Source organism: Neovison vison, chromosome 9, assembly GCF_020171115.1.
Source record: "Neovison vison isolate M4711 chromosome 9, ASM_NN_V1, whole genome shotgun sequence".
In the NCBI taxonomy this organism is placed as follows: Eukaryota; Metazoa; Chordata; class Mammalia; order Carnivora; family Mustelidae; genus Neogale; species Neogale vison.
The window spans coordinates 36415074-36438951 of NC_058099.1; the positions used below are offsets into that span (position 1 = coordinate 36415074).

The window sequence follows — 23878 nt, forward strand, 5'->3', positions numbered from 1 at the left end:
GAACTCACAACCCCAAGATAAAAAGTCACCTGCTTGGGGCACCTGTGTGACTCAGTCCTTCAAGTGTATGCCTTCAGCTCAGTTCATGATCCCAGGGTCCTGGGATCCAGCCCTGTATTGGGTTCCCTGCTCAGCGGGGAGTCTGGTTATCCCTCTCCTTCTGTCCCTCCCCTTGCTTGCATGCATATGTGTACTCTCCTAAGCTCTCTCAAATAAATAAAACCTTAAAAAAAAAAAGAGTATTTCACATGCTAGATTCCTCTCCTCCACCAACTGACCCATCCAGCTGGTGCCCCTGGGGGGATTTTTTTTATGGGAGGCAGAACTAGGCTGGCAGGACAGTCCTGCTGAATGCTTAAAGAGTTTTCAGGAACTGAAGATAATTATTCCTTCAAATATTTCATGATGTCTACCATAGGCCAACCTTAGTCCTAGACACAGGTTACAAAAGCAGTTTAGACCCACCCAGTGGTTCTTGCTTTCACAGACTCAAGTTGGGCAGGGAAGACAGACAAGGAAATAGATACAAAGTGATAAGTGCTAGAATGGGAGAAGGTTCTGGTGCGAGCAACAAGGCTGCCAACTCTGCCATTGAGCTCAGGCTGGAAAAATTAATGCCTTCACCAGGCTAGGGTTTGGGAATACGTGGAGGCCCACAGTTCCAGAGAAGTTGGAAGATTCAGAGTTTGCTAAGGCTGAAGGGTGGGATGTTAGGGTGTGTAACTGTATGGCAAGGCCCACAGCACAAGGAGATAGAATATGAAGAATTTGGACTTCAGCCTTAGGATAGGGAGGGAGCCATGAAGGTTTTCTTTTTTCCCTTCCTGAATTCTTTTAGGAAGATTAAGGTAGTCCTATTAGTGTTTTAGATACAACTGACCTGGTACAATGTGGGCAGGGTATTTGAAGATGAGATGGGAGGCAGAAAGACAGTAGGAAGGCGGCCTCAACAATCCTGGAAGGGATGATGAGGCCTGAACTGAAGTAAGGACCCATCGGGATGGAGGTGAAGGGATGACATTTTTCAACATTTGTCTGAATTAGAACTTACTCATTTAACCATTTGATAACTATTGAACCCCAAAATACATGCCAGGCACTAAGGATATATAATAATGAAGAACTAAATTCCCTGCTCTCAATGAGAGAGGAAAAAGGCTTTTTTTTTCTTTTAAGATTTTATTTTTATTTATAACATTTAATTTTTAATTAATGTCTATATCCAACTTGGGACCCAAACTTAAAATTGCGAGATCAAGTCACAAGCTCTACCGACTTGAGCCAGTCAGATATCCCTCAATAAGTTTTAATTTCTATTTGGAAGGGACAAATCATTAATAAGATGTTTAGTATCTCACATGCTGGTGAGTTGTGCTACAGAAGAAAAAGAAGGAAGGTGGGAGAGGAGGCTATAATCTGTAACATTAATTAGAGTGCTCCTGGAAGCCTCTGGAAGTTATATTTGAGCTAGATATGGAGATGAGGGGAAGCCCTATTGGGCACCTGGGAGTAAACCTGGAGATTCTAAATGTGATGGCGGTAAGGGCATTGTAACTGGAAGAGCAAAAGTTAAAATTTAAAATTTAAAAGTTAAAATTTAAAAAGCAAAAAAAGGGGCGCCTGGGTGGCTCAGTGGGTTAAGCCTCTGCCTTCAGCTCAGATCATGATCCCAGAGTCCTGGGATGGAGCCCCACATCAGGCTCTCTGCTCAGCAGGGAGCCTGCTTCCCCCTCTCTCTGCCTGCTGCTCTGCCTACTTGTGATCTCTGTCTGTCAAATAAATAAATAAAATCTTTAAAAAGCAAAAAAAATTAAAATAGATGGAACAAACTTAAGGAAGCGAAAAAGTGGCAGCTAGATAAATCAGAGAGGGAAGCCAGAGCTGGCGTGAAGACTTGTAGGACCATGCAGGTCTACAAGAACTTGGGCTTTACTGTGAAATCTGAAACCATTGGAGAGGGCTTTTGTTTTTAACAGTAGCTTTATGGAGGGTCACCTGGGTGGCTCAGTTGGTTAAATGTCCGCCTTTGGCTCAGGTCATGATCCTGGGGTTCTGATATGGAGTCTTGGATTGAGCCCTCATTGAGCCCCCTGGGGAGCCTGCTTCTCCCTCTCCTTCTTGCTTGTGATCTCATTATCTCTGTCTCTCTCACTCTCAAATAAATATTTTTTTAAAAAGTAGCTTTCTAAAGAAGATATGGTACATCTATACAACGGAATATTACACCTCCATCAGAAAGGTTGAATACACAACTTTTCTATCAACATGGATGGGACTGGAGGAGATTATGCTGAGTGAAATAAATCAAGCAGAGAAAGTCAATTGTTATATGGTTTCACTTGCGGAGCATAAGGAATAACATGAAGGACATTGGGAGAAGGAAAGGAAAAGTGAATTGGGGGAAATCAGAGGGGGAGTTGAAGCATGAGAGAATGTGGATTCTGAGAAACAAACTGAGGGTTTTGGAGGGGAGGGAGGTGGGGGGGTTGGGTGAGCCTAGTGGTGGATATTAAGGAGGGCACATATTGCATGGAACACTGGGTGTGGTGCATAAACAATAAATCTTGGAACACTGAAAAAACAAAATGTTTTTTAAAAGTAACTTTCTTGAGATGTAATTCACCTAACATTCACCCATTTAAAGTATAAATCAGTGATTTGTAGTGTATTCAGAGTTGTGCAACCATCACCATTTTAGAACATTTTCATCATCTCTCCTCCATCCCTACTACACCACCAAAACCCTGTACTCATTAGCAGTCACTCCTCTCTTCCCCCAGTTGTAGAAAACACTAATGTACTGTCTCTGTAGCTTTTTGTATTCATGTAAATGGAATAATATAAAATGCTATTTTGTGATTGGCTTCTTTCACTTAGTAAGTTTCATCCACGTAATAACACGTAGCAGTACTCCATTACTTTTTATGGCAGAATAATATTCTATTGTATGATATAGTATATCATACAATATCTGTCTGTCTATCGGTGAAGGTCATTTGGGTTGTTTTGCTGCTATGAACTGTCAAGTGCAACTTTTTGTGTGGACATATGCTTTTCATTTCTCTCAGATGTATGTCTAGGAGTGAAACTGCTGGGGCATATGGTAACTCTATATTTAACCTTTTGAAGAACTGCCAGACTGTTTTCCAAAGCACCATTTTACAATCCCAAAATCAGTGGGTGAGGGTTCAAATTTCTCCACATCCATTGCCAGTACTCGTTTTTTGTCCTTTCTATTACAGCCATCCTAGTGAGTATGAAGTGGTATCTCTAGTATTCCCCTGATGCTTAATGATGTTGGGCATCTTTTCCTATGTTAATTGGTGCAATGTTAATGTGTATATTTTCTTTGGAGAAAAGTCAGATCTTTTGCCCATATTTATTTATTTTTTAAAAACATGCTTGTGTTTTAAAAGTTTATTTATTTTGGGACACCTGGGTGGCTCAGTTGGTTAAGTGGCTGCCTTCAGCTCAGGTCATGATCCCAGGGTCCAGGGACTGAGCCTGCTTCTCTCTCTGCCTCTGCCTGCCATTCTATCTGTGTGTACTCTCTCTCTCTCTCTGACAAATAAATAAAATCTTTTAAAAAATTATTTAAGTAATATCTACACCAAACGTGGCTCAAACTCACAACCCTAAGATCAAAAGTTGCCTGCTCTTCTGCCTGAGCCAACCAGGAGCCCCTCCTTTGCCCATTTAAAAATCTTATATGGGTGCCTGGAGGGCACAGTGGGTTAAGCTTCTACCTTCAGCTCAGGTCATGATCTCAGGGTCCTGGGATCAAGCCCCACATGGAGCCCCACATGGGGCTCTCTGCTCAGCAGGGAGCCTGCTTCCCCCTCTCCCTCTGCCTGTCTTTCTGCCTACTTGTGATCTCTCTCTCTGTCAAATAAATAAAATCTTGTAAAATTTTATTTATTTATTTATTTTAAAGCGGGCTCTTTTTTTTTTTTTTAAAGATTTTATTTATTTATTTGACAGAGAGAGATCACAGTAGACAGAGAGGCAGGCAGAGAGAGAGGGAGGGAAGCAGGCCCCCTGCTGAGCAGAGAGCCCGATGTGGGACTCGATCCCAGGACCCTGAGATTATGACCTGAGCCAAAGGCAGTGGCTTAACCCACTGAGCCACCCAGGCGCCCCTAAAGCGGGCTCTTTGTCCAATGTGAGGCTTGAACTCACGACCTCAAGATTAAGAGTTGCATGCTCTAGCGACTGAGCCAGCCCGTTGCCATACCTTTGCCCATTTTTAAATTGGAGTATTTTTTAAATTACTAAATTGGAAGATACAGTGAAAATACATGAAGAGGGGGAATAATAAAATCTATCAGTTGGTGTCAGCTAAGCAAAAAGGAGAAAATAGTTATCCCTACTTTACGGATGAAGTACGGATGGCCCAATAATGCCAGCGAGTGGCAGAGCTAAGATTCAAGCTAAGTTTGATTCCAAAAGGACAGTTCTTAGGCTTAATCAAGAATGACCAGTGCTTCCCCGAGCTCTTCTAGCTTAGCTCCCTGCTCCTAATTCTCTTAAACTACTATGATCTCTCATCAAATTCTCCTTCTGGGGCCGGTCCGGCCCTCCCTGCCGAACTTCTTCGGAGGCGCCGGCAGATGGCGCTGAGGGCCCCCGCGGGCCGCTCTGTCCGGCGTGCGCTTGTCTGTGGTGCCAGTGGGCAGGCGTTGCTGCTGCGCTTCCGGGCGTCGTTCAAGGTGAGCCAGGGTCTTCGAGAATCTACTCGCTCTTCCTACTGGTCACTCCCCTTTTCCAAAGGGACCCATCCCCCGCAGCTCGCAGCCTAGTGATCTAAGTACCGAAGGCATGGCGCCCAGGAGAAGTCCGGGTAGCCACCAGATGAAGCAGAGTCGTCCGGACGTGTGGGTCCCGGCGAGGCCCAACAAGCCCTAGACCCTGTGACTCTGGTTTGCTGCGCGGGGTAGGTTGCGACTCCGGTCTCCTGGCGATCCTGGCCATCCGGAAGCTGAGCGTGACTCCTCCCCTTGGTCCTCGTGGTCCCCACCAGGCGGCGCCGTCAGTCCCCCCCGGGTTTCCCTGCGGTTGCAAGCCCTGGCCACCCCAGGGGTTTTGAGATTGGCAAGGAGAGAGGTGAAGAAATGAGCTGTCAGAGAGCTTTCTACCACTAGGAATAAGTTTCCCTCGTGGACTGTGCGTTTCATCGTTAGAATCTCTTGGAGTACATGTCCAAATCCCTAGCTCCACCCCCAAAGATCCTGATTAAGTAGAACCGGGGTGGGGCCTGGAAATCAGCATTTTAAACAACTGCTCCAGGTTGATGCCCATAGTCTGCGGATCTCATCTTTGGAAACACTGGTATAACTGATGGAGAGGAACATTGCGTTAGGTTGGCTATGGGGCTGTTTATCCTCCGGAAGGCTTCCAAGAGGAAGTGATTTTAGCTTTGCTTTGTATTGAGGGACCAGAATATACATTACCCTACAGTGATGAATTCCTTCCCCGCTACCAGCAGGATGCAGAAGATCTCAGTGCTGCTCTTCCTGGCCTGGGTCTGCTTCCTCTTCTACGCCGGCATTGCTCTCTTCACCAGTGGCTTCCTGCTTACCCGTTTGGAACTCACCAACCATAGCAGCTGCCAAGAGCCCCCAGGCCCTGGGTCCCTGCCATGGGGGAGCCAAGGGAAGCCTGGGGCCTGCTGGATGGCTTCTCGATTCTCTCGGCTTGTGTTGGTGCTGATAGATGCTCTGAGATTTGACTTTGCCCATCCCCAGCGCTCCCACGGTCCTGGAGAGCCTCCTGTCTCTCTGCCCTTCCTGGGCAAATTGGACTCCTTGCAAAAGATCCTGGAGATTCAGCCCCACCATGCCAGGCTCTACCAATCTAAGGCTGATCCCCCCACCACCACCATGCAGCGCCTGAAGGCCCTCACCACAGGCTCACTGCCTACCTTTATCGATGCTGGCAGTAACTTTGCCAGCTATGCCATAGTGGAAGACAATCTCATTAAACAGCTCGCCAGTGCAGGTTAGTCTGGGCCCCTTTGGAAGCCAGAATACCTTACCATATTTTCTCTTTAGAGGTCAGAGAGCCAGAAGTTTGGGTGCTCAACTGCATGCTAGACTGCTGTGCGAGGACAGGGGAAGAGAAAGAGACCAGAGCCCTGCATGCAGCAAGTGCAGGTGTGGGCTTTTTCGTTCTGGGGTTTATAATCTGCATGGAGTGTTGGTTTTACTTTTGGGGAGCTTTCAGTAAGAGGCAGTAGAGCAATGAAGAGGAGACGATGTGAGTCTGATATTCTCACAAGTGTGGAGGAAAGTGCAGAGGGTCCATAGCTTGTCCACTCACTGACTTGGAAAAAGCAGCATATACCCAGGAAAAACAGAGTAGCAAAAATAGCTAGGGATTGAGAACTAGAGAGCCTTTTGTAGAAACAAGGAGTGAGAAGTCTGGTTATTGGGGAAAGTATGGTTATCAGGGAAAGCTTCATGGCAGAAAATTTTAGGCCTTGAAGGATAAAGAGTTGCTGGGTGAAATTGCTGGTTGAGATTTCTGAGACATCTATAAAGGGCGTCCTCTTCTCTTTCCCTCTGCCTTGACTCTTGCTTAGGTTGTGACCCACTCTCATGTCCCTGCAGGAAGGCGTGTGGTCTTCATGGGAGATGATACCTGGAAAGATCTTTTTCCTGGAGCTTTCTCCCAAGCTTTCTTCTTCCCATCCTTCAATGTCAGAGACCTGCACACAGTGGACAATGGCATCCTGGAACACCTGTATCCAACCAGTGAGCATGGGGCCAGAGGCAGGCCTAAGACTGGGCGCTGGGGAGGGCTACTTCAGGTCACAAATTCTGAGCTTCCCGTGGGTACAGTGGCCTGGGATTGTGTCCCTTCACATAGTGTCAGAGCCTGGCTGGGGTTTGAGGAGTGGGCCTTAGTCCCCTGTGCTTAGTGTTTTTCCTTTCACAGTGGACAGTGGTAAATGGGATATGCTGATTGCTCACTTCCTGGGTGTGGATCACTGTGGCCACAAGTATGGCCCTCACCACCCTGAAATGGCCAAGAAACTTAGCCAAATGGACCAGGTGATCCAGTGAGTGTGGGATATTGGCTGGGGGAATGGGTTTGTGTCTGAGAATCTTAGGATATATTGACCCAAGAGAAAAAGTCTTTATCTTGGAGCCTCTTTCCTTGCTGAATTCTGCCTTTTCTAGGCCTTTTTTGAAGCTAGGGGCCTCATCCATCTTGAGTAACTCGGCATGCGGCTTTGGGCAGTAGGGTCATGACTGAAGAGGTATCTCTTTGCCAAATGTCTAGGTCCTCCTAATGGAAGTTATGGTGGTGGGGAATGATCTCCTAGGAAAATCTTTATCCATTCCTACTGCCTGATATATTTCTTGGCCCTCAGGGGACTTGTGGAGCGTCTGGAGAATGACACACTGCTGGTCGTGATTGGGGACCATGGGATGACCATGACTGGGGACCATGGAGGAGACAGTGAGCTGGAGATCTCTGCTGCACTTTTTCTGTACAGTCCCAAAGCTCTCTTTCCTGGTGCCCCCCCAGAGGTGAGGCCTGGGGTGTTCTTTGTCTGGCTCTTGGTATTCAGTTGAATCGTGATCACAGCATTCTTGTGGCTCTCTCCATTTTTGGCTCTCAAATTCATGACTCTGGGCATCCCCCACTCATTTCCTACTGAGGGCCCTATGTCTTCCATCCCAAATCCTGATCTCAGCTCTGTGGTGAACCCATTGGTCCCTCTCCTTTTCCTCTAGGAGCCAGAGATAGTTCCTCAAATCAGCCTTGTTCCTACGCTGGCCCTGCTGCTGGGCCTGCCCATTCCGTTTGGGAACATTGGGGAGGTGATGGCTGAGCTGTTTTCAGAGGTTGAAGACGCCCAGCCTCACTCCTCTGCTCTGGCCCAAGCCTCAGCTCTCCATCTCAATGCCCAGCAGGTAGGTGATGGACTAGGGTGGGCATAGGAGAAGCACAATGATCACTTGTTGTCATTTGTTTAGTCTTAATCCCACCTTCCATAGCCATGTCCTCCTTCCCTCCCTTCCCCCCGTCCCAGACAGAGTTCAGGTCCCTGATTTCCAGATATCCCTTTTGATAACACCTATCTTTGCCTCTGTCCTCGTTGATATCTCTGATGTCTTCCCTTGGTCTCTGACCATTTTTGCCAGGTATCCCGATTTCTTCACGCCTACTCAGCTGCTTCTCAGGACCTTCAAATTACAGAGCTTCATCGGCTGCAGAACCTTTTCTCCAATGCCTCTGCTGACTACCAGCGGCTTCTGCAGAGCCCCCAGGGGGCTGAGGCAGCACTACAGACTGTGATTACTGAGCTGCAGCAGTTCCTGCGGGGAGTTCGGGCCTTGTGCATTCAGTCTTGGGCTCGTTTCTCTCTGGGTCGCATGGCCGGGGGTGCTGCTCTCATGGCTGCTGCCTGCTTTCTTTGTCTGCTGGTATCCCAGTGGGCGACATCCCCAGGCTTCTGCTTCCGCCCCTTCCTCCTAATACCCATGGCCTGTGGTCTGGCTGGTACCATAGTGTGTGCTGGACTCCTGACAACTACTGGGCTGAAGCTGGATCCAGTGGTCCTAGGGGCTGTGGCTGCAGTGGGCTCACTCCTGCCTTTTCTGTGGAAAGCATGGGCTGGCTGGGGGTCCAAGAGGCCCCTGGCAGCCCTACTTCCCATCCCTGGGCCTGTTCTGTTATTCCTGCTCATTCGCTTTGCTGCTTTCTTCTCTGATAGCTTTGTTGTAGCTGAGGCGAGGGCCACCCCCTTCCTTTTGGGCTCCCTCATCTTGCTCCTGATTGCCCAGCTTCACTGGGAGGGCAAGTTGCTCCCACCTAAGCTGCTCACAATGCCCCGCCTTTGTTTTCCGGCCTCCACGGGCCCGCCCCGGCACAGTGGTACTTATGCCCTGGGACTTGGAGTAGGGTTGCTTTTATGTATAAGGCTAGCTGGGCTTTTTCATCGCTGCCCTGAAGAGACACCTGCTTGCCGTTCCTCTCCCTGGCTGAGTCCCTTGGCATCCATGGTGGGTGGTCGAGCCAAGAATCTGTGGTATGGAGCTTGTGTGGGGGCTTTGGTAGCCCTGTTAGCTGTCGTGCGCCTATGGCTTCGCCGCTATAGCAATCTCAAGAGTCCTGAGCCCTCTGTGCTCTTTGTGCGCTGGGGGCTGCCCCTAATGGTACTGGGCACTGCTGCCTACTGGGCGCTGGCGTCGGGGGCCGATGAAGCACCCCCACGTCTCCGGGCCTTGGTTGCTGGGGCATCAGTTGTGCTGCCTAGGGCTGTGGCCGTGTTGGCCGCTTCAGGGCTCATGCTGCTGCTCTGGAGGCCCGTGACAGTGCTAGTAAAGGCTACGACAGGAGCCCCAAGGACCAGGACTGTCCTCACTCCCTTCTCAGGCCCCCCCACTTCTCAGGCTGACTTGGATTACGTGGTACCTCAGATCTACCGACACATGCAGGAGGAGTTCCGGGGCCGGCTAGAGAGGACCAGATCCCGGGGCCCCCTGACTGTGGCGGCCTATCAGTTGGGGAGTGTCTACTCAGCTGCTATGGTCACGGCACTCACCCTCTTGGCCTTCCCACTTCTGCTATTGCATGCAGAGCGCGTTAGCCTGGTGTTCCTGCTTCTGTTTCTGCAGAGCTTCCTTCTCCTGCATCTGCTTGCTGCTGGGATACCCATCACCACCCCTGGTAAATATATTTCTCAGCCCTTATTCCTCCAAGGACAGTAGTGATGTGACTTCAGCCTCGCTTGTTTTCAGGGAGGTGTTGCTCCTCAGATTCTTCACAAAGTTGGGATGGTCTTCCTGGTGTAGCCAAGCTAACTGATCCCTGCCACTGGCTCTCAGCAAGGTTCATGAAGGAGGGAGACATGAGTACTCCAAGACTCATTTCTTAGTGGAAATGCTGCACCTTCATGGAGTTCATTTCCTGATTTTCCAGTAATGGGAGTGGGGAATTACAAGTGTGTAAAGTCATAGTGAGCTGTTTGTGTATGAGAGAGAGAGAGATGGACCACAGTTCAGATTAGAGAAATGGAGGCTTAGTGCCAAAGAGGGAATTAGAATAGCAGAGTGTTGCATGTAAGGAGGTCAGGGTGGGGGCATTTATGTGTGTAGCACTGAAGCAGTAGGAGAATCTGACTGCCAGGCAGTAGGCTATGGATTAGGGAATGGGATGTGACTGTGAAGAGGTTTCTGTCTTCCCCCAGGTCCTTTTACTGTGCCATGGCAGGCAGTCTCTGCTTGGGCCCTCATGGCCACGCAGACCTTCTACTCCATGGGCCACCAGCCTGTCTTTCCAGCCATTCATTGGCACGCAGCCTTCGTGGGATTCCCAGAGGGTCATGGCTCCTCCACCTGGCTGCCTGCTCTGCTGGTGGGAGCCAACACCTTTGCCTCCCATCTCCTCTTTGCAGGTACTTAATTCCTCCATTGCTTCCATTGTTTACCCTGACTTTCTGGAGAGAAAGGAGACCCCTGGATTTGAGTGGGGCGAGGTTATTTTGTTGGATCTTTGGGCACCCCTTGGCCAGCACTCCCTGGAGCCTTAGTTGGCTAGGGTGGTTGGGGGCTGGGGTGGCCTGGTTCCTAGGGCCTCCACTGATTCTAGCCCTGCCTTCCCCCTGAGGCAGTAGGTTGCCCATTGCTTTTGCTCTGGCCCTTCCTCTGTGAGAGTCAAGGACCCCGGAAGAGGTGGCAGTCCCTAGGGAATGAGGCTGAAGCCAGAGTCAGGCCTGAGGAGGAAGAGGAGCCACTGATGGAGATGCGGCTCCGGGATGCACCTCATCACTTCAATGCAGCGCTGCTGCAGCTGGGCCTCAAGTACCTCTTTGTCCTCGGTATTCAGGTGGGTGCAGAGAGAGAGCACAGAGTTAGTGACCTTTTCTCATGCCTGTACATCACATTCTTTCATACTTTGCTAAAACCCTGGGGGAGAGCCTGGACCGAAGTACAGATAAGCAAAATGGTTGCCTAAGGCTGTGGCCTCAAGGGGCTGGCTGTATTGAGACTTGAACTTGGGTCTCCTAAATCCTAGCCTTGGATTGTTTCCTCTCTATAAGCTAGATCTGGACCTTGCTGATTGCATTTGGCAATTCCTTCATTAGTGGACAGACAGGAAAAACTGAGGTGATGGCCAGGATTCTTTCCCAGACTATGTCATGGATCTTCCTTCCCTTCAGAGGCAGAAGGTGTGACTGACATCTTCCTCCCAGCCTGGGAGGCAGAGCCTGAGTGTGATCAGCACAGGTGGATAGTGCTTGTCCAAGGTCACACAGTGAGTCATGGTGAGGCCAGGAAAAGACTTAAGTCTCCTGACTCCTAACCCAGGTTTTTTTCCACTGACATGCACTACTTTCCTACTCCTCCCAATCCTCACAGGGGCAACTCTCCCTTTGACCTGTTTTCCTCTTCCCCAAGTAACTTGACCTTTCCTGTCCTCCCTAGATTCTGGCCTGTGCCTTGGCAGCCTCCATCCTCCGCAGGCATCTCATGGTCTGGAAGGTGTTTGCCCCCAAGTAAGTGGATTTGCTTGAGAAGTATTGGTGTTGGGGAGGATGAAGCTTGGAGGAAAGAATGAACATTAGGGTGGGCAGGTTTTGTCTCATCAGGGAAAAGGCTCTAGACCTATTCTCAGTGTCCCCTGAGAATTCTCCACTTTTCTTTACAGGTTCATTTTTGAAGCTGTGGGCTTTATTGTGAGCAGCGTGGGACTTTTCCTGGGCATAGCTTTGGTGATGCGAGTGGATGGTGCTGTGAGCTCCTGGTTCAGGCAGCTAGTTCTGGCCCAGCAGAGATAGCCTAGGTGGCTAGTGCTGGTTTGTGGCCACAGGCAGAGCTGGAGAACAGTCTAGCCTGGCCTATATAGGTGCTGGATCATCTGCAAGAGAGGCTTAGCTACACTTTTTACCACCATGCAGCCAGGAGCTACTGACACCTGGGACTTCATTATTTTATAATTCAAAATCATAGTGGGGCCTGCTCCCTAACTCTTGCTTTGGAGGGTGGCCTCCAAAGAAGAATAAAATAATAATGTAAATATGTGTGTCTGAGAGGTGGCGGAGCCCCCACTGTCCTACAGGGACTAGGGGGATGGTCACTCTCCCCTTCCATGAGGCACAGATAACATCAGCCATCTTATGCAGACCTGCCTACACCTGAAAACCTTTGGGAAGTGTTTGAAAGTGTCTGAATTCACTTCCCTTACTTCCTCCTGAATCATTCCTGTTATCCCACCTGCCATTTTTCTTTGCCGTGTAACGTATTTTATTAAATTCTTATCCTTTGGCTGATAGCAGAGACTGCTGGAAAGATAAGCCCAGGCATCATGGAGTACACAGACTCATTGTCTAAAACCCGAAACGGTGCTGTATTCCCTCCTCTATTGGGTTCTTTCACCCCAGAGCACCCTTTGTCCTTCACTTCTAGGACAAAGTGGCTTAGGAGGCCACCCTAGGTTTCCAACATTTGCTATCATTTATCAGACCTAATGCCCTTCTTACATAGCATTTCATCTTGTCCCATTGATTATTCCAGACTTGAAACCAAAATTATAAGTTTAAAGCATGACCCTTGTGCTCTCCATCCATCTCACTACTGTATCACTTTGAAGTGCTGGCATGAAATTCTCATGGAAATGTGCCTCAAAGGAGGGTGGGGGGTGGCTCTGAAGAGAAGGGTCAGGCCTGCTATTTGATGTTCAAGAATGCCCAGGACAGGAGGAGATGAAACAACTGAAAGAAGAACAGATGTAAAATTGTGGAATAGCACTTCTTCTTGGCAGAAAGAAGACAAGCTGCTTAGCAGTGAGTGTGAAGGAAAGGCATTCACTGCTGTGGTAGCTAAAGAAAGAGATGGAATTATTAATGGCTAATAGTCTGTAGTGCTACATAGGTCAAACAGAAAGATGATAAGAAATGTATACTATTTCAGGCAATTAGAGGATAGGACATTGGTAACCTTGGCAGGGATACGCTAAAAAAGAGAGAAGGTAGGCCCCAGCTAAGACTAGAAGATGAATTAGAAAAAAGTCCCTTTGCTTTTCTCTGTCACGTGGACACCATTCCCAGGCATCATTTAATAAGCACACAGTACCTCTGTGAGAAGAAAAGACCCTATTCCATCCCTAGCACCAATGGGAAGGATTTCAAGACTCCAGTTCCTCAGCTTCTCCTAGTCAGGTTCCACCTCGTCCTTTTTTTTTTTTTTTCTTGGCAGGGAACCTCCTTTCCTGGAGCCTGAAGCCTAAGGAAAATACGCTGATCTGCCAACCATCGGCTATTTCCTTTTCTTCTGATCTAACTTCAAGATCCTTTTGGAGAAAGATATATGGTTAAAAATTCTTTTTTTTTTTTTTTAAAGATTTTATTTATTTATTTGACAGAGAGAGATCACAGTAGACAGAGAGGCAGGCAGAGAGAGAGAGAGGGAAGCAGGCTCCCTGCTGAGCAGAGAGCCTGATGTGGGACTCGATCCCAGGACCCTGAGATCAAGACCTGAGCCGAAGGCAGCGGCTTAACCCACTGAGCCACCCAGGTGCCCTGGTTAAAAATTCTTATCCCTGCCTCCTAGTTGACATCAAAACACCCATTCCACACTAACTCACTCTTTTTTTTTTTTTTTTTTTCTAACTCACTCTTTTTCTAAAGAGCTTTATTGAGGTACAATTCATATAAAATCTGGCCATTTAAAGTGCACAATTCAATAACTTTTGGTACATTCACAGAGTTGTACAACTCACCAGAGTCAATTTCAGAATATTATCATCACCCTCAAAAGAAACTCGGTACATTTTCCTATCACCCTCCAACCCTCCCTACCTCCATCCCTAAACTTAGGCAACCACTAATCTCCTTTCTGACTGTGTTTTCTATTTTGGACATTTTATATAAATGGAATCCTACAATATGTGTCCTTTTCTGTCGGGCTTCTCACTCAGCCTAATGTTTTCAAGGTTCATCCATGTTGCTTCACGTATCAGTATTTCATTTCTTTTTTATGGCCAAATAATGTTCCATTGCAGGGATATATCACATTTTGTTTATCTGTTCATTCATTAATGGCCATTTGGGTTCTTAACACCTTTCAGTTTTTACAAATAATGCTGCTTTGAACATCCATGTAAAAGTTTTGTTTGGATGTATGTTCTCATTTCTTTTTGGTATATACCTAGTGATATATTGTGGAATTGCTAGGTCAAATGGTTCATCTATGTTTAACTTTTTTTTTTTTTAAAAGATTTTATTTATTTATTTGACAGAGAGAAATCACAAGTAGGCAGAGAGGCAGAGAGAGAGGAGGAAGCAGGCTCCCTGCTGAGCAGAGCGCCCGATACGGGACTCCATCCCAGGACCCTGAGATCATGACCCGAGCCGAAGGCAGCAGCTTAACCCACTGAGCCACCCAGGCGCCCCTGTGTTTAACTTTTTGAGGAACTGCCAGTTTGTTTTCCAAGGCGCCGTACCACGTAATACTCTCATCGTTAGTGTATAAGGGTGCCAATTTTTGCACATCCGTGCCTTATAATTACTACTTTTGATTCTAACCATCCTAGTGGGTGTGAAGTGGTATCTCATGGTTTTGGTTTGCATGCCCTTGATGACTAAAGATAATGAGCATTTTTCTTGTGCTTGTTGGAGAACTGTCCATTCAGAGTCTTTCTCTGTTTATTAATTGAGTTTTTTCCTAATTTTTGAGTTATAAGCATTGTTTATATATTCCAGGTATACATACTTTGTCAGATACATGATTTGCAAATACTTTGTTCATTTTCTTGAGTTGTCCTTTCATTTTTTTTTAAGATTGATTTATTTGAGAGAGTGTGTGTGCAAGTGTAGGGAGAGGTAGAGGGAGAGGGAAAATCTTCATCAGACACACTGAGCATGGAGCCCAAGGCAGTGCTTAATCCTAGGACCTTGAGATCATGACCTGAGCTGAAACCAAGAGCTGGACACTGACCTGACTGAGCCATCCAGGCGTCCCTCTTTTTTTTTTTTTTTTTTTTTTTTTTTTTTAGGTAGACTCCACTCCTGAGTTGGGACTTGAATTCTTTTGACGCTGAGATTAAGAGACCCATGTTCTACTGACTGAGCCAACTGCCCTAGTCTTTTCATTTTCTTGATAGTGTTCATCTTCTTGATCGTCTTTGCAGTACAAAATTTTAAAATTTTGATGAAGTCCAGTTCATCCTATTTTTCTTTTGTTGCTTGTGCGTTTGGTGTTCATATGTAAGAAACCTTGTTTAATGCCACAATTTGGTTTTAGAAAAAAATATTTTTTAAAGATTTTATTTATTTGACAGAGATCACAAGTAGGCAGAGAGAGAGAGGTAGGGAAGCAGGCTCCCTGCTGAGCAGAGAGCCTGATGCAGGGCTCAATCCCAGTGTCCTGGGATCCTGACCTGAGCCAAAGGCAGAGGCTTTAACTCACTGAGCCACCCAGGCGCCCCTAGTTTTAGAAAAAATTTTATCACTCCTACAGTGTCCCTATACTTTGTTTACAACTGATCCTCAGTTTCACTGCAGGTCACTGATCTGTTTTCTGTTTTTCTAAATTTGTCTTTTCTGAACATTTCATACAAATGGGGTCATCAAATACGTGGTCTTTAATTTTTATTTATTTGACAGATCACAAGTAGGCAGAGAGGCAGGCAAAGAAAGAGGGGGGAAGCAAGCTCCTTGCTGAGCAGAGAGCCCAATGTGGGGCTTAATCCTTGGACCCTGGGATCATGACCTGAGCCAAAGGCAGAGGCTTAACCCACTGAGCCACCCAGGTACCCCAATGACTTAGAATTTTTTAAGGTTCATCCATGTTGAAGCATGTATCAGTTTTTGCCTCTTTATTGCTGAGTCATAGTCCATTGTATGGCTATGATCTGCTAATGGACATTTGGATAGGGTTTTTTGTTTTTTAGCTATTATGAATATTTTTAGAGCTGCTGTGAGCATTTGCATACCATTCTTGGTGTAGATGTGTTTTTATTTTTCTTGAGAGGTTTCCCTAGAGTAGGATTTTTGGGTCCTATGATAAGCTTATGATTTAATTTTTAAGAAACTGCCAGACTATTTTCCAAGGTAACTATAACATTTTATATTCCCACTATGTAAGAGTCCTAGTTCTTCCACATCCTCACTAACATTTGGTATCCCCTGTGTTTTTATTTGTTTATTTATTTTAAGTAGGCTCCACACTTAATGTGGAGCTAGAACTCTAAACTGTGAGATCAAGAGTCACACACCCTACGGACTGAGCCAGCCAGGTACCCCTGGCATTATCTGCATTTTAAGAATTGTAACCATTCTGGGACGCCTGGGTGGCTCAGTTGGTTAAGCAGCTGCCTTCAGCTCAGGTCATGATCCCAGCGTCCTGGGATCGAGTCCCACATCGGGCTCCTTGCTCAGCAGGGAGCCTGCTTCTCCCTCTGCCTCTGTCTGCCTGTGCTCTCTCCCTCTCTCTCTCTGATAAATAAATAAAAATTAAAAAAAAAAAGAATTGTAACCATTCTGTGTGTGTACATGTGTCATGGTATTTTATGGTTTTATTATTTTTTAAAGATTTTTTAAAAAGATTTTATTCTTTTAAGTAATTTCTACACCCAACATGGGGCTTGAACTTGCAACTCCAAGATCAAGAGACACACTGAGCCAGCCAGGTTATCTTGTGGTTTTAATTTGCATTTCCCTGATGGCTAATCATTTTTTAATATGGTGCTTAGCCATTCATGTACCTTTTTTCCCCATAAAATTCCTATTCATGTTTTTCTGTTCATCTTAAAATGGTTTAGATTCTTTTCATTATTGAGCTTTGAGAGTTACATATTGTGGATACTGGTCGGTTATAAGATTATAAGGTAGGTAATAATCGGAAAATAATTTCTCCATTTTTGACTTTGAATTTTCTTTCTTTTTTTTAAGATTTTATTTACTTGACAGACACAGATCACAAGTAGGCAGAGAGGCAGGCAGAGAGAGAGGAAGGGAAGCAGGTGCCCTGCTGAAGAGCCTGATGCAAGGCTGGATCCCAGGACACTGGGATCATGACCTGAGTTGAAGGCAGAGACTTTAACCCACTGAGCCACCCAGGCACCCCTAATTTTCTTGGTCTTGCCTTTGTAGCAAAAGTTCTTAATGAAGTTCAGCTTACCCATATTGAGTTGGTTTTATCTGTGGTAAGGGTCACAGTTTTGCTTTGTTTTTGCGTACTGATAGGCAGTTCTCTTGGGTCTCATTTGTTGAAAGGGGCAGGTACCTTTGAGCAGAGCGGGTTGTGCAAGCCCAGGGCCGTTCCGCCAGCAGTCGGCCTGCATAGGGTTGAGCAGAATGCGGTAGCGTGCTGGTGCTCCATGGTGAGCAAAGGAAGGATGGGCGGATTACCAAGGGCCTTGGTCCGGCCTCAGTTCGTTTTTGGGGATACTTTGTACCTCGGTTGGGTTTTTTGTGGCGACTCCGGGCGGTACTACGATTCCCAGCATGCACTGCGCGGGCCTGCCCTCTGCGGGGGCAAAGCTAGACAGACCTGGAAGTGTGGCTGCGAGGGAAGGGATGGGACACGGTTTCTAGTACCAAGATCGATTTCTCAGGGTTTTGGCCTGTGCGAAGGACTAGCAAGCCGAACCCTGAGAAGTACCACTTCCGCCCTCTGGTCCGCCGTAGCCTCTCTCACGGATCGCTACCCGACTCGTTTCTTCCTCGAGTTTCCCGCGGGCACTAACCCTTGAAGAGGACCAACCGTAGCCGAGAGTTTTGCCGGCCGGGCCAACCAGAGGCGAGATTGAAGAGGCGGGGTGGGAGCCGCCACAGTGTCCAGGAGAGAGTCCATTTCTCCTGTAAAGGGCGAGTCGCTCCTGCTGGGGCCCGGAGGGGAGCAAAGGAGCTGCAGGGGGTTTTGGAAGCGGAAGGACCCCTCCCCGATCCGGTGGGGACCGCGGCGGGGCCGGGCTTACCTTTCAGGGTTCCCCTCCAGGTGTCCAACCCCAGCCTCGGCCACCATGTCGCACCAGACCCCTCTGGGCACCTCAGTGCCACACACCAGCTGCTTAGACCTGTGGAGGGAAAAGAATGACCAACTAGTTCGACAGGCCAAGGTAACACGGTTGCTGGGACCCTCGCTTACCAGAAAGGGGGTTTCCGGTGGATTTACCGCAGCTGAGGAGGAGGGATTGAGTTTGACTTCCCCCGTCAGGAGCCAGAAATGACTGGAGAACGTCATCCCTTGCCACTGTTGCAAGGGGAGAAATAAGGATTGATCCTCAATGATACCTCATCCCACATCTGTTAGGTGGCTCAGGACTCGGGTTTGTCTCTGAGGCGACAGCAGTTGGCTCAAGATGCACTGGAAGGGTTCAGGGGACTCCTCCATAGTCTGCGCGGTAAGTAGGATACTCCTCAGGATGGTCAGTTACCTTCCCCCACAGCTAGAGACCAGTTCCTGTTCTGCATTTCCGGAACTGAGAAAATTCCTCAGGGGACAGGGGATCCTACTTAAGTCACAGACAGGACTGGAGTGGAATTCACTTTGATGCAGGTGAATCTCTTTGCCCCGTCACTCGCCCTTTCCAAACTGTGCAAATGGCCATTTCGGTTGGGGTGAGGTGATCTTTGGGTTTGGATCTTATTTGGGGAATCTTTCTGCAGGGAGTGGTCTGTGAGATCAACTTGTGTTCCTCCAGGGCTTCCTGCAGCCGTTCCTGTTCTCCCCTTGGAACTGACTGTTACCTGCAATTTCATTACCCTGAAGGCGAGCCTGGCCCAGGGTTTCACTGAGGACCAGGCACAGGATATCCAACAGGGCCTGGAGAGAGGTGAGGGCCAGAGATTGCTTTCCATTTCCCTGCCAGATTGTCTGGGTTTAAGTACTTGCAAAGGGGATATCAGGAGCAATAAAATTTGTCACCTCCATGGAGAGAGTTGCTATTCTCTTATCCTCCAGGTGTTCCTCAGACCAGGAGCACTTTTGTGACCTTTGGACTCCTGCAGAAAGAGAAAAGCAGAGATGAGGTCCCAACCTCAGCTGTATGTTTGTCCTCTACAGTGCTGGAGACCCAGAAGAAGTTGGGGCCCAGACTGGAATGTGGGCTCAGGGGGCTGTGGGACTCCGTTCTCCATTATTCCACCCTTCTCCTGGAGGTGCTCCCTGCCCTTCACCACCTGGCTGGCCTGCAGGCTGCCATCTGGCTAAGCACTGACTGTTTGGGGGACTTGACCTTCTTGCTGCAGACCTTGAATGGCAACCAGGTAATTTGGGAAGTAACTTGGATCTAAGGGTCTCTTCCTATCTCTCACCTGTCTCAGTGGCAGTAGCATCATTTTGTGCTGGAAAGGCTGCTGGATTGGTGGTTAGAAGACCTGGATTCCCTCTGGGACTCTTGGTGACATTGCTCTGGTTGGTCTTTCACTGGGGGGATTCTCTTGAGTGGTGGTTTGTTTTTAATATTTATTTATTTATTTTGAGAGAAAGAGAGAGGGAGCACATGCACGGGGCAGGGCATAGGGAGAGGGAGAGAATCTCAAACAGACTCAAGCGTAGAGCCGGATGTGGGGCTCGACCTTACGACCCTGAGATCATAATCTGAGTCAAAATCAAGAATCTGACACTTAACCAACCCAGCCACCCAGGCGCCTCTTGAGTGTTTTTTCAAATTGCTTAATGATCTTGGATAGGGTTAGGGCTTTTATTGACCTTGCTGAAGTCATCTCCCAGCTCAGTCTTCTCATCAATAACCCACACATAGTTCTTGCCCTGAGTCCTCTGGGCTCATACTGAATGAGGAGGCTCACTAAAACAGATCATCAGTGCCCCCAAGGTTTTCTTCCTCCCTTTATCCTCACCCCATAGCTATCTATGTCTTAAAACTGAGGGAACAGGAATCAGGAGGACCCTTGATTTCAAGGTCCAGTCAGGATAGACTGAGATAGGAGAGGAGAGGTGGTTTATAGGCTTAGAGCCTCTGATCACCCTTCTTTCCTCAGAGTGAGGCCTCTGAGAATCTTCTGCTGCTTCTGAAAACTTGGAGTCCTCCAGCTGAGGAGTCAGATGTTCCACTGACCCTGCAGGATGCCCGGGGCTTAAGGGATATCCTTCTTACAGCTTCTGCCTATCGCCAAGGTCAGCTAGCAGTCCTACTCATCCCTTCTTCCCCGCTCCCTGTCTTAAAGGGTCCTTTGGCTCAAACCTTCCCTGTCATGTTCCATTCAGCTCAGTGGAGCTTCTCTGTACTTCTTGTTACCTTGTTACCCTGCTTCCTTAAGTTTAAACCCTGAACTGACCTTAGGCCTTCAGGAGCTGATCACAGGAAGCCTGCCCAGGGCACTGAGTAGCCTACAAGAAGCAGCCTCAGGTCTATGCTCACGGCCTGTGTTGGTCCAGGTGTACACGGCTCTGGGGACCTGTCTCCGTAAAATGGTAAAGACAGGTCTAGTGTGGGTTGGGGAAATTATGGGTGTTAGACAGCTTTCTGCTTCATGAGGGTAGCTGAGGCTTGTGTCCTCTCAACCTTCTAGGGCAATCCACAAAGAGCTCTGCTGTACTTGGCTGCAGCCCTGAAAGGGGGATCAACATGTGGTCCCCCACTTCTGGAGGCCTCTAGGCTGTATCGGCAACTGGGGAACACAGCAGCAGAGCTGGAGAGTCTGGAGCTGTTGGTTGAGGTAAGGGACTGAAGATACAGGGATTGCTGAAATGTTAGGGAGACTATTCAAATTGTAAATAGAAGGAAGTAGGGCTTCCAAAGATTAAAGATATACTTTTTTCTTTTTGTCCCTTTTAGGCCTTGAATGTCACTCACAGTTTTGAAGCCCCTCAGCTTCTCATTGAAGTAGAGTTACTACTCCCCAGACCTCACCCAGCCTCACCCCTTCATTGTGGCACACAGAGCCAGGCCAAGTACTTGCTAGCAAGCCGATGTTTACAGGTGGGAAGGTGAGGTTCCACTGCCTTGCTCATCTGAGCTCCTTTTCCCATTTCTGATGCCTTCCCTGGGGTGTGATTCTGCTTCTGTTCTTGCACATCAGCTGTGTGGACGAGTCAGTGGTAGGACATGGGTTTCCACCCCTTGACCTTCTGCCTTATTGCTGGACCTGAACTTAAGATTCTTCACCCAGACACTAAGCTCTTGTACCTTTAAAACTCTGAAATCAATCGCTTCTTGGCCTTTTGGCTAAGATCAAGTGTAAAACCCTGAAATCTCCTCCCAAATCCATTCTGTAAGGAGGGTAGCTCCATACTGAGCTTGGATTGGAGCCCCAAGCTCCCACTCTCCTTACTCCCCAGGGACCTTGAGCATCCTTTTGTTAGTTTAGAGCCCTTGGAGGACCCTGCTAAGGGCCTAAGATGAAGCTCATAGGCTATGACTTCTCAGGGCAGAGGATGCTGCAGAGCATTACTTGGACCTACTGGCTCTGGTGCTGGATGGCTCAGAATCAAAGGTGGGTATGTCTTCAAGATTCTCTATAATGGAGTGAGAGGGTTGGAGTCTCCTCTGGAGTAGAACAGGACTGTTGTTTTCTCTTTCTTCTGCTATTCTGTCTGTCCAAGCTGGAAGGCCAGACCACAAAGGTTCTCGAGCAAAAGGTCCGGGGTAGCAAGCAATGGGTGGTCTCTAGGGTACCAGAGCCTGGTGAAGAGGTTGGGGATGGTGACTAATGTCTCTTTAAGACACTGTGTCCTCTTCCCACCCCAGTTCTTCCCCCCGCCTTCCCCTCCAGGGCCTTGTATGCCTGAGGTGTTCTTAGAGGCAGCTGCAGCACTGATCCAGGCTGGCCGAGCCCAGGATGCCTTGACTGTATGTGAGGAGCTACTCAGCCGCACTTCATCTCTGCTTCCCAAGATGCCCCAACTGAGGGAAGATGCCAGAAAAGGAACCAAAGAGTCACCACACTGCCCATCCTGGGTCTCTGCAACCTACCTGCTTCAGGGTCAAGCCTGGGTGCAGCTGGGGGCCCCAAAAGAGGCAATTAGTGAATTTAGCCGGTGAGCTCAGGAAGCCAACCAGAATCCTAGGGGAAGTGTGGAGGGATAAATTGCTGATTGCAACCTGAGTAAGCTCCATTCTTATCGAGTCACCCTAGAGTTTCTTTCTTTCTTTCTTTCTTTTTTCACCCTAGAGTTTCTGAGGTTGACTCTTCCTTACCCCTATTCTGTGTCCCACTTCAGGTGCCTTGAGCTGCTTTTCCGGACCACACCTAAGGATGAAGAACAAGGTGATCTATACTCTTAATTTTCCTCTTCCCTCCTGGAAGGGGAGGGGTGGTGAATGTGTTGCCTTTCCTTGCATCCTAGCCTACCAGGAGACTTTAAAAAAAGGTGGGGGGGGTACTCCAGACATAAGAAGAGAAGGAGGAGTACTTGGGATTCTGTAGTACTACAGTACACAGGTGCCTGTGTAGCAGGGACACACTTTTTGACTTCGGGGTGGTCCCCAGGGCCTGCTTCCAATGGTGAGAAGGAGTGTATATCAGATGTGGCACTACAACAGCTTCGGGCAGCTGCCCTGATTAGTCGTGGACTTCAGTGGGTGACCATTGGCCAAGATACCAAAGCCCTACAGGACTTCCTTCTCAGTGTGCAAATGTGCCCAGGTATGTATATTTGCATGATATCAGCTATGTCCAGATGTACAAGGACAGAGAGGGCCATCCGGGAGGTACTTGGGGATCAGTGGAAGAGTGATGTTCCCAGATAGAAGGGGATGAATGAGGTTGTACCATATATACCTAGGGATATACCCGGGCTTGAAGACATTTGCAGGTGTGTGTGAGGGCTCTCTGGAGTTCCTCAGTCTTTCCAGTGTCCTCAGACACAAAGACCACAACTATGCTCAGAGTATGCTGGGGAAAAGCAGAGTCAGCTGAGCCCTTTTTCTTGGGCAGGCAGTACCCGGGAGTAGGAATGGTTGGGAATGGAACCTCCTGGTTCCATGTGTGACTGTAGAAAAGATACTTTCCTGCTCTAAGCCTCAGTTTCTCCTTTTATAAAATGCTTAAGGCTGTGTCAGGTTCTAAGCCTTTCTACTTTGGGGTGGGGCTACAGGTTATCAAGATGCTTCCTTTCACCTGCTTCAGACTCTGAGGAGGATGGATCGGAGGCATGAGGCCACTGCTCTCTGGTGGAGGCTAAAGGCCCAAACAGAGTTGCCACAGGAGAATGCTGCATGGTGAGGCTGAGGCCTGGGGGGTTGGGGCTGAGGGCAGTTGGCTTCTTGGAGTCCTTGAGTCTGTTGGGGGTGGTAATGAATGAAAGGGATGGAGTGGCTGCCTATCCTTCACCCTCAAACGTGACTCTTTTTGCTCTCCAGGTCTCTCCCCCTGTACCTAGAAACATATCTGGACTGGATTCATTCCCCTGACCGTGAAACCCTTCTTGAGGAGTTTCAGACATCTCTGCCGGAGCCTCCTGATCTGTAGCTGCCACATTTTAAAGAGCCTGAGCTGGGGCTCCAGTGGCCCATTTTTCCGTGGGGAGGGCTTTCTGCTTTACCATTCTTGAGGAGTGTGGGTGAAATGGATCATTCCAGTATAAGTCTGGCATTGGTGAAGTTGGTAGGAGTCCTGCAAAATTTGGCCTAGTTACTGCCATTCTGGTTCCTTTGCCACCAAAAAGGCATTAACTTTGCTATGACTGACATCTTTTTTCCTGTATTCCTGTTAATTGTGTTGAGTAAAATGCATATTTATCTCTTATTTGCCTACTACATATACTTGAGTGGGAAGGCTCACAGCTGTCTGATTCAGTTGAGTGCTGGTTATCTAAGATGCCCTCTCCCAACATCATCTACCTTATGAGATTGAGTTCTGGATAGAAGAAAGGGAAAGGGCCTCAGGAATCCTTGCAGTGGTTTTGGTTCTTTCTGTTGCCTAAAAGCCAGAGTCTCAAAGCCCAGGATCCTGTGCAAG

The 23878-nt window shown here is 48.0% G+C and overlaps 2 protein-coding genes across 11 annotated transcripts; both read left to right on the plus strand.

Moving 5' to 3' along the window:
* The first annotated feature begins 4677 nt into the window (after nt 1-4677).
* PIGO (phosphatidylinositol glycan anchor biosynthesis class O) lies at nt 4678-12560 on the plus strand. 8 transcript variants are annotated; one of them, XM_044265446.1, is made up of 11 exons: nt 4678-4709; nt 5486-5997; nt 6609-6752; nt 6937-7060; nt 7376-7535; nt 7743-7922; nt 8154-9681; nt 10202-10408; nt 10625-10839; nt 11439-11509; nt 11662-12560. In XM_044265446.1, exons 2-11 carry the CDS (start codon nt 5487-5489, stop codon nt 11789-11791), a joined length of 3270 nt encoding a protein of 1089 aa, XP_044121381.1. In that variant the 5' UTR covers nt 4678-4709; nt 5486; the 3' UTR covers nt 11792-12560. The 8 variants fall into 8 exon arrangements, with proteins under 8 accessions (XP_044121381.1, XP_044121382.1, XP_044121385.1 ...); XM_044265447.1 differs by having other exon boundaries at nt 4680-4709; nt 5483-5997; XM_044265449.1 differs by lacking the exon at nt 5486-5997 and adding an exon at nt 6051-6152 and having other exon boundaries at nt 4685-4709.
* A 4497-nt stretch (nt 12561-17057) lies between these two features.
* On the plus strand, nt 17058-23665 carry FANCG (FA complementation group G). 3 transcript variants are annotated; one of them, XM_044265451.1, is made up of 14 exons: nt 17058-18072; nt 18267-18357; nt 18658-18789; nt 19020-19222; nt 19958-20093; nt 20260-20390; nt 20489-20635; nt 20755-20906; nt 21346-21412; nt 21667-21956; nt 22140-22186; nt 22409-22564; nt 23016-23139; nt 23281-23665. In XM_044265451.1, the coding sequence occupies exons 1-14, from the start codon at nt 17977-17979 to the stop codon at nt 23387-23389; spliced, it is 1881 nt and encodes a 626-aa protein (XP_044121386.1). In that variant the 5' UTR covers nt 17058-17976; the 3' UTR covers nt 23390-23665. The 3 variants fall into 3 exon arrangements, with proteins under 3 accessions (XP_044121386.1, XP_044121388.1, XP_044121387.1); XM_044265453.1 differs by lacking the exons at nt 21346-21412; nt 21667-21956; XM_044265452.1 differs by lacking the exons at nt 19958-20093; nt 20260-20390.
* Nucleotides 23666-23878: the final 213 nt, after the last annotated feature.

Coding starts and splice junctions, on each gene's coding strand:
- PIGO (XM_044265442.1), top strand. CDS start 5,460: ATGAATTCCTTCCCCGCTACCAGCAGGATGCAGAAGATCTCAGTGCTG. Junction 5,998..6,608: donor TAAACAGCTCGCCAGTGCAG/GTTAGTCTGGGC, acceptor ATGTCCCTGCAG/GAAGGCGTGTGGTCTTCATG. Junction 7,536..7,742: donor TTCCTGGTGCCCCCCCAGAG/GTGAGGCCTGGG, acceptor CTTTTCCTCTAG/GAGCCAGAGATAGTTCCTCA.
- FANCG (XM_044265451.1), top strand. CDS start 17,977: ATGTCGCACCAGACCCCTCTGGGCACCTCAGTGCCACACACCAGCTGC. Junction 20,636..20,754: donor GTCTGGAGCTGTTGGTTGAG/GTAAGGGACTGA, acceptor TGTCCCTTTTAG/GCCTTGAATGTCACTCACAG. Junction 20,907..21,345: donor CGATGTTTACAGGTGGGAAG/GTGAGGTTCCAC, acceptor ATGACTTCTCAG/GGCAGAGGATGCTGCAGAGC.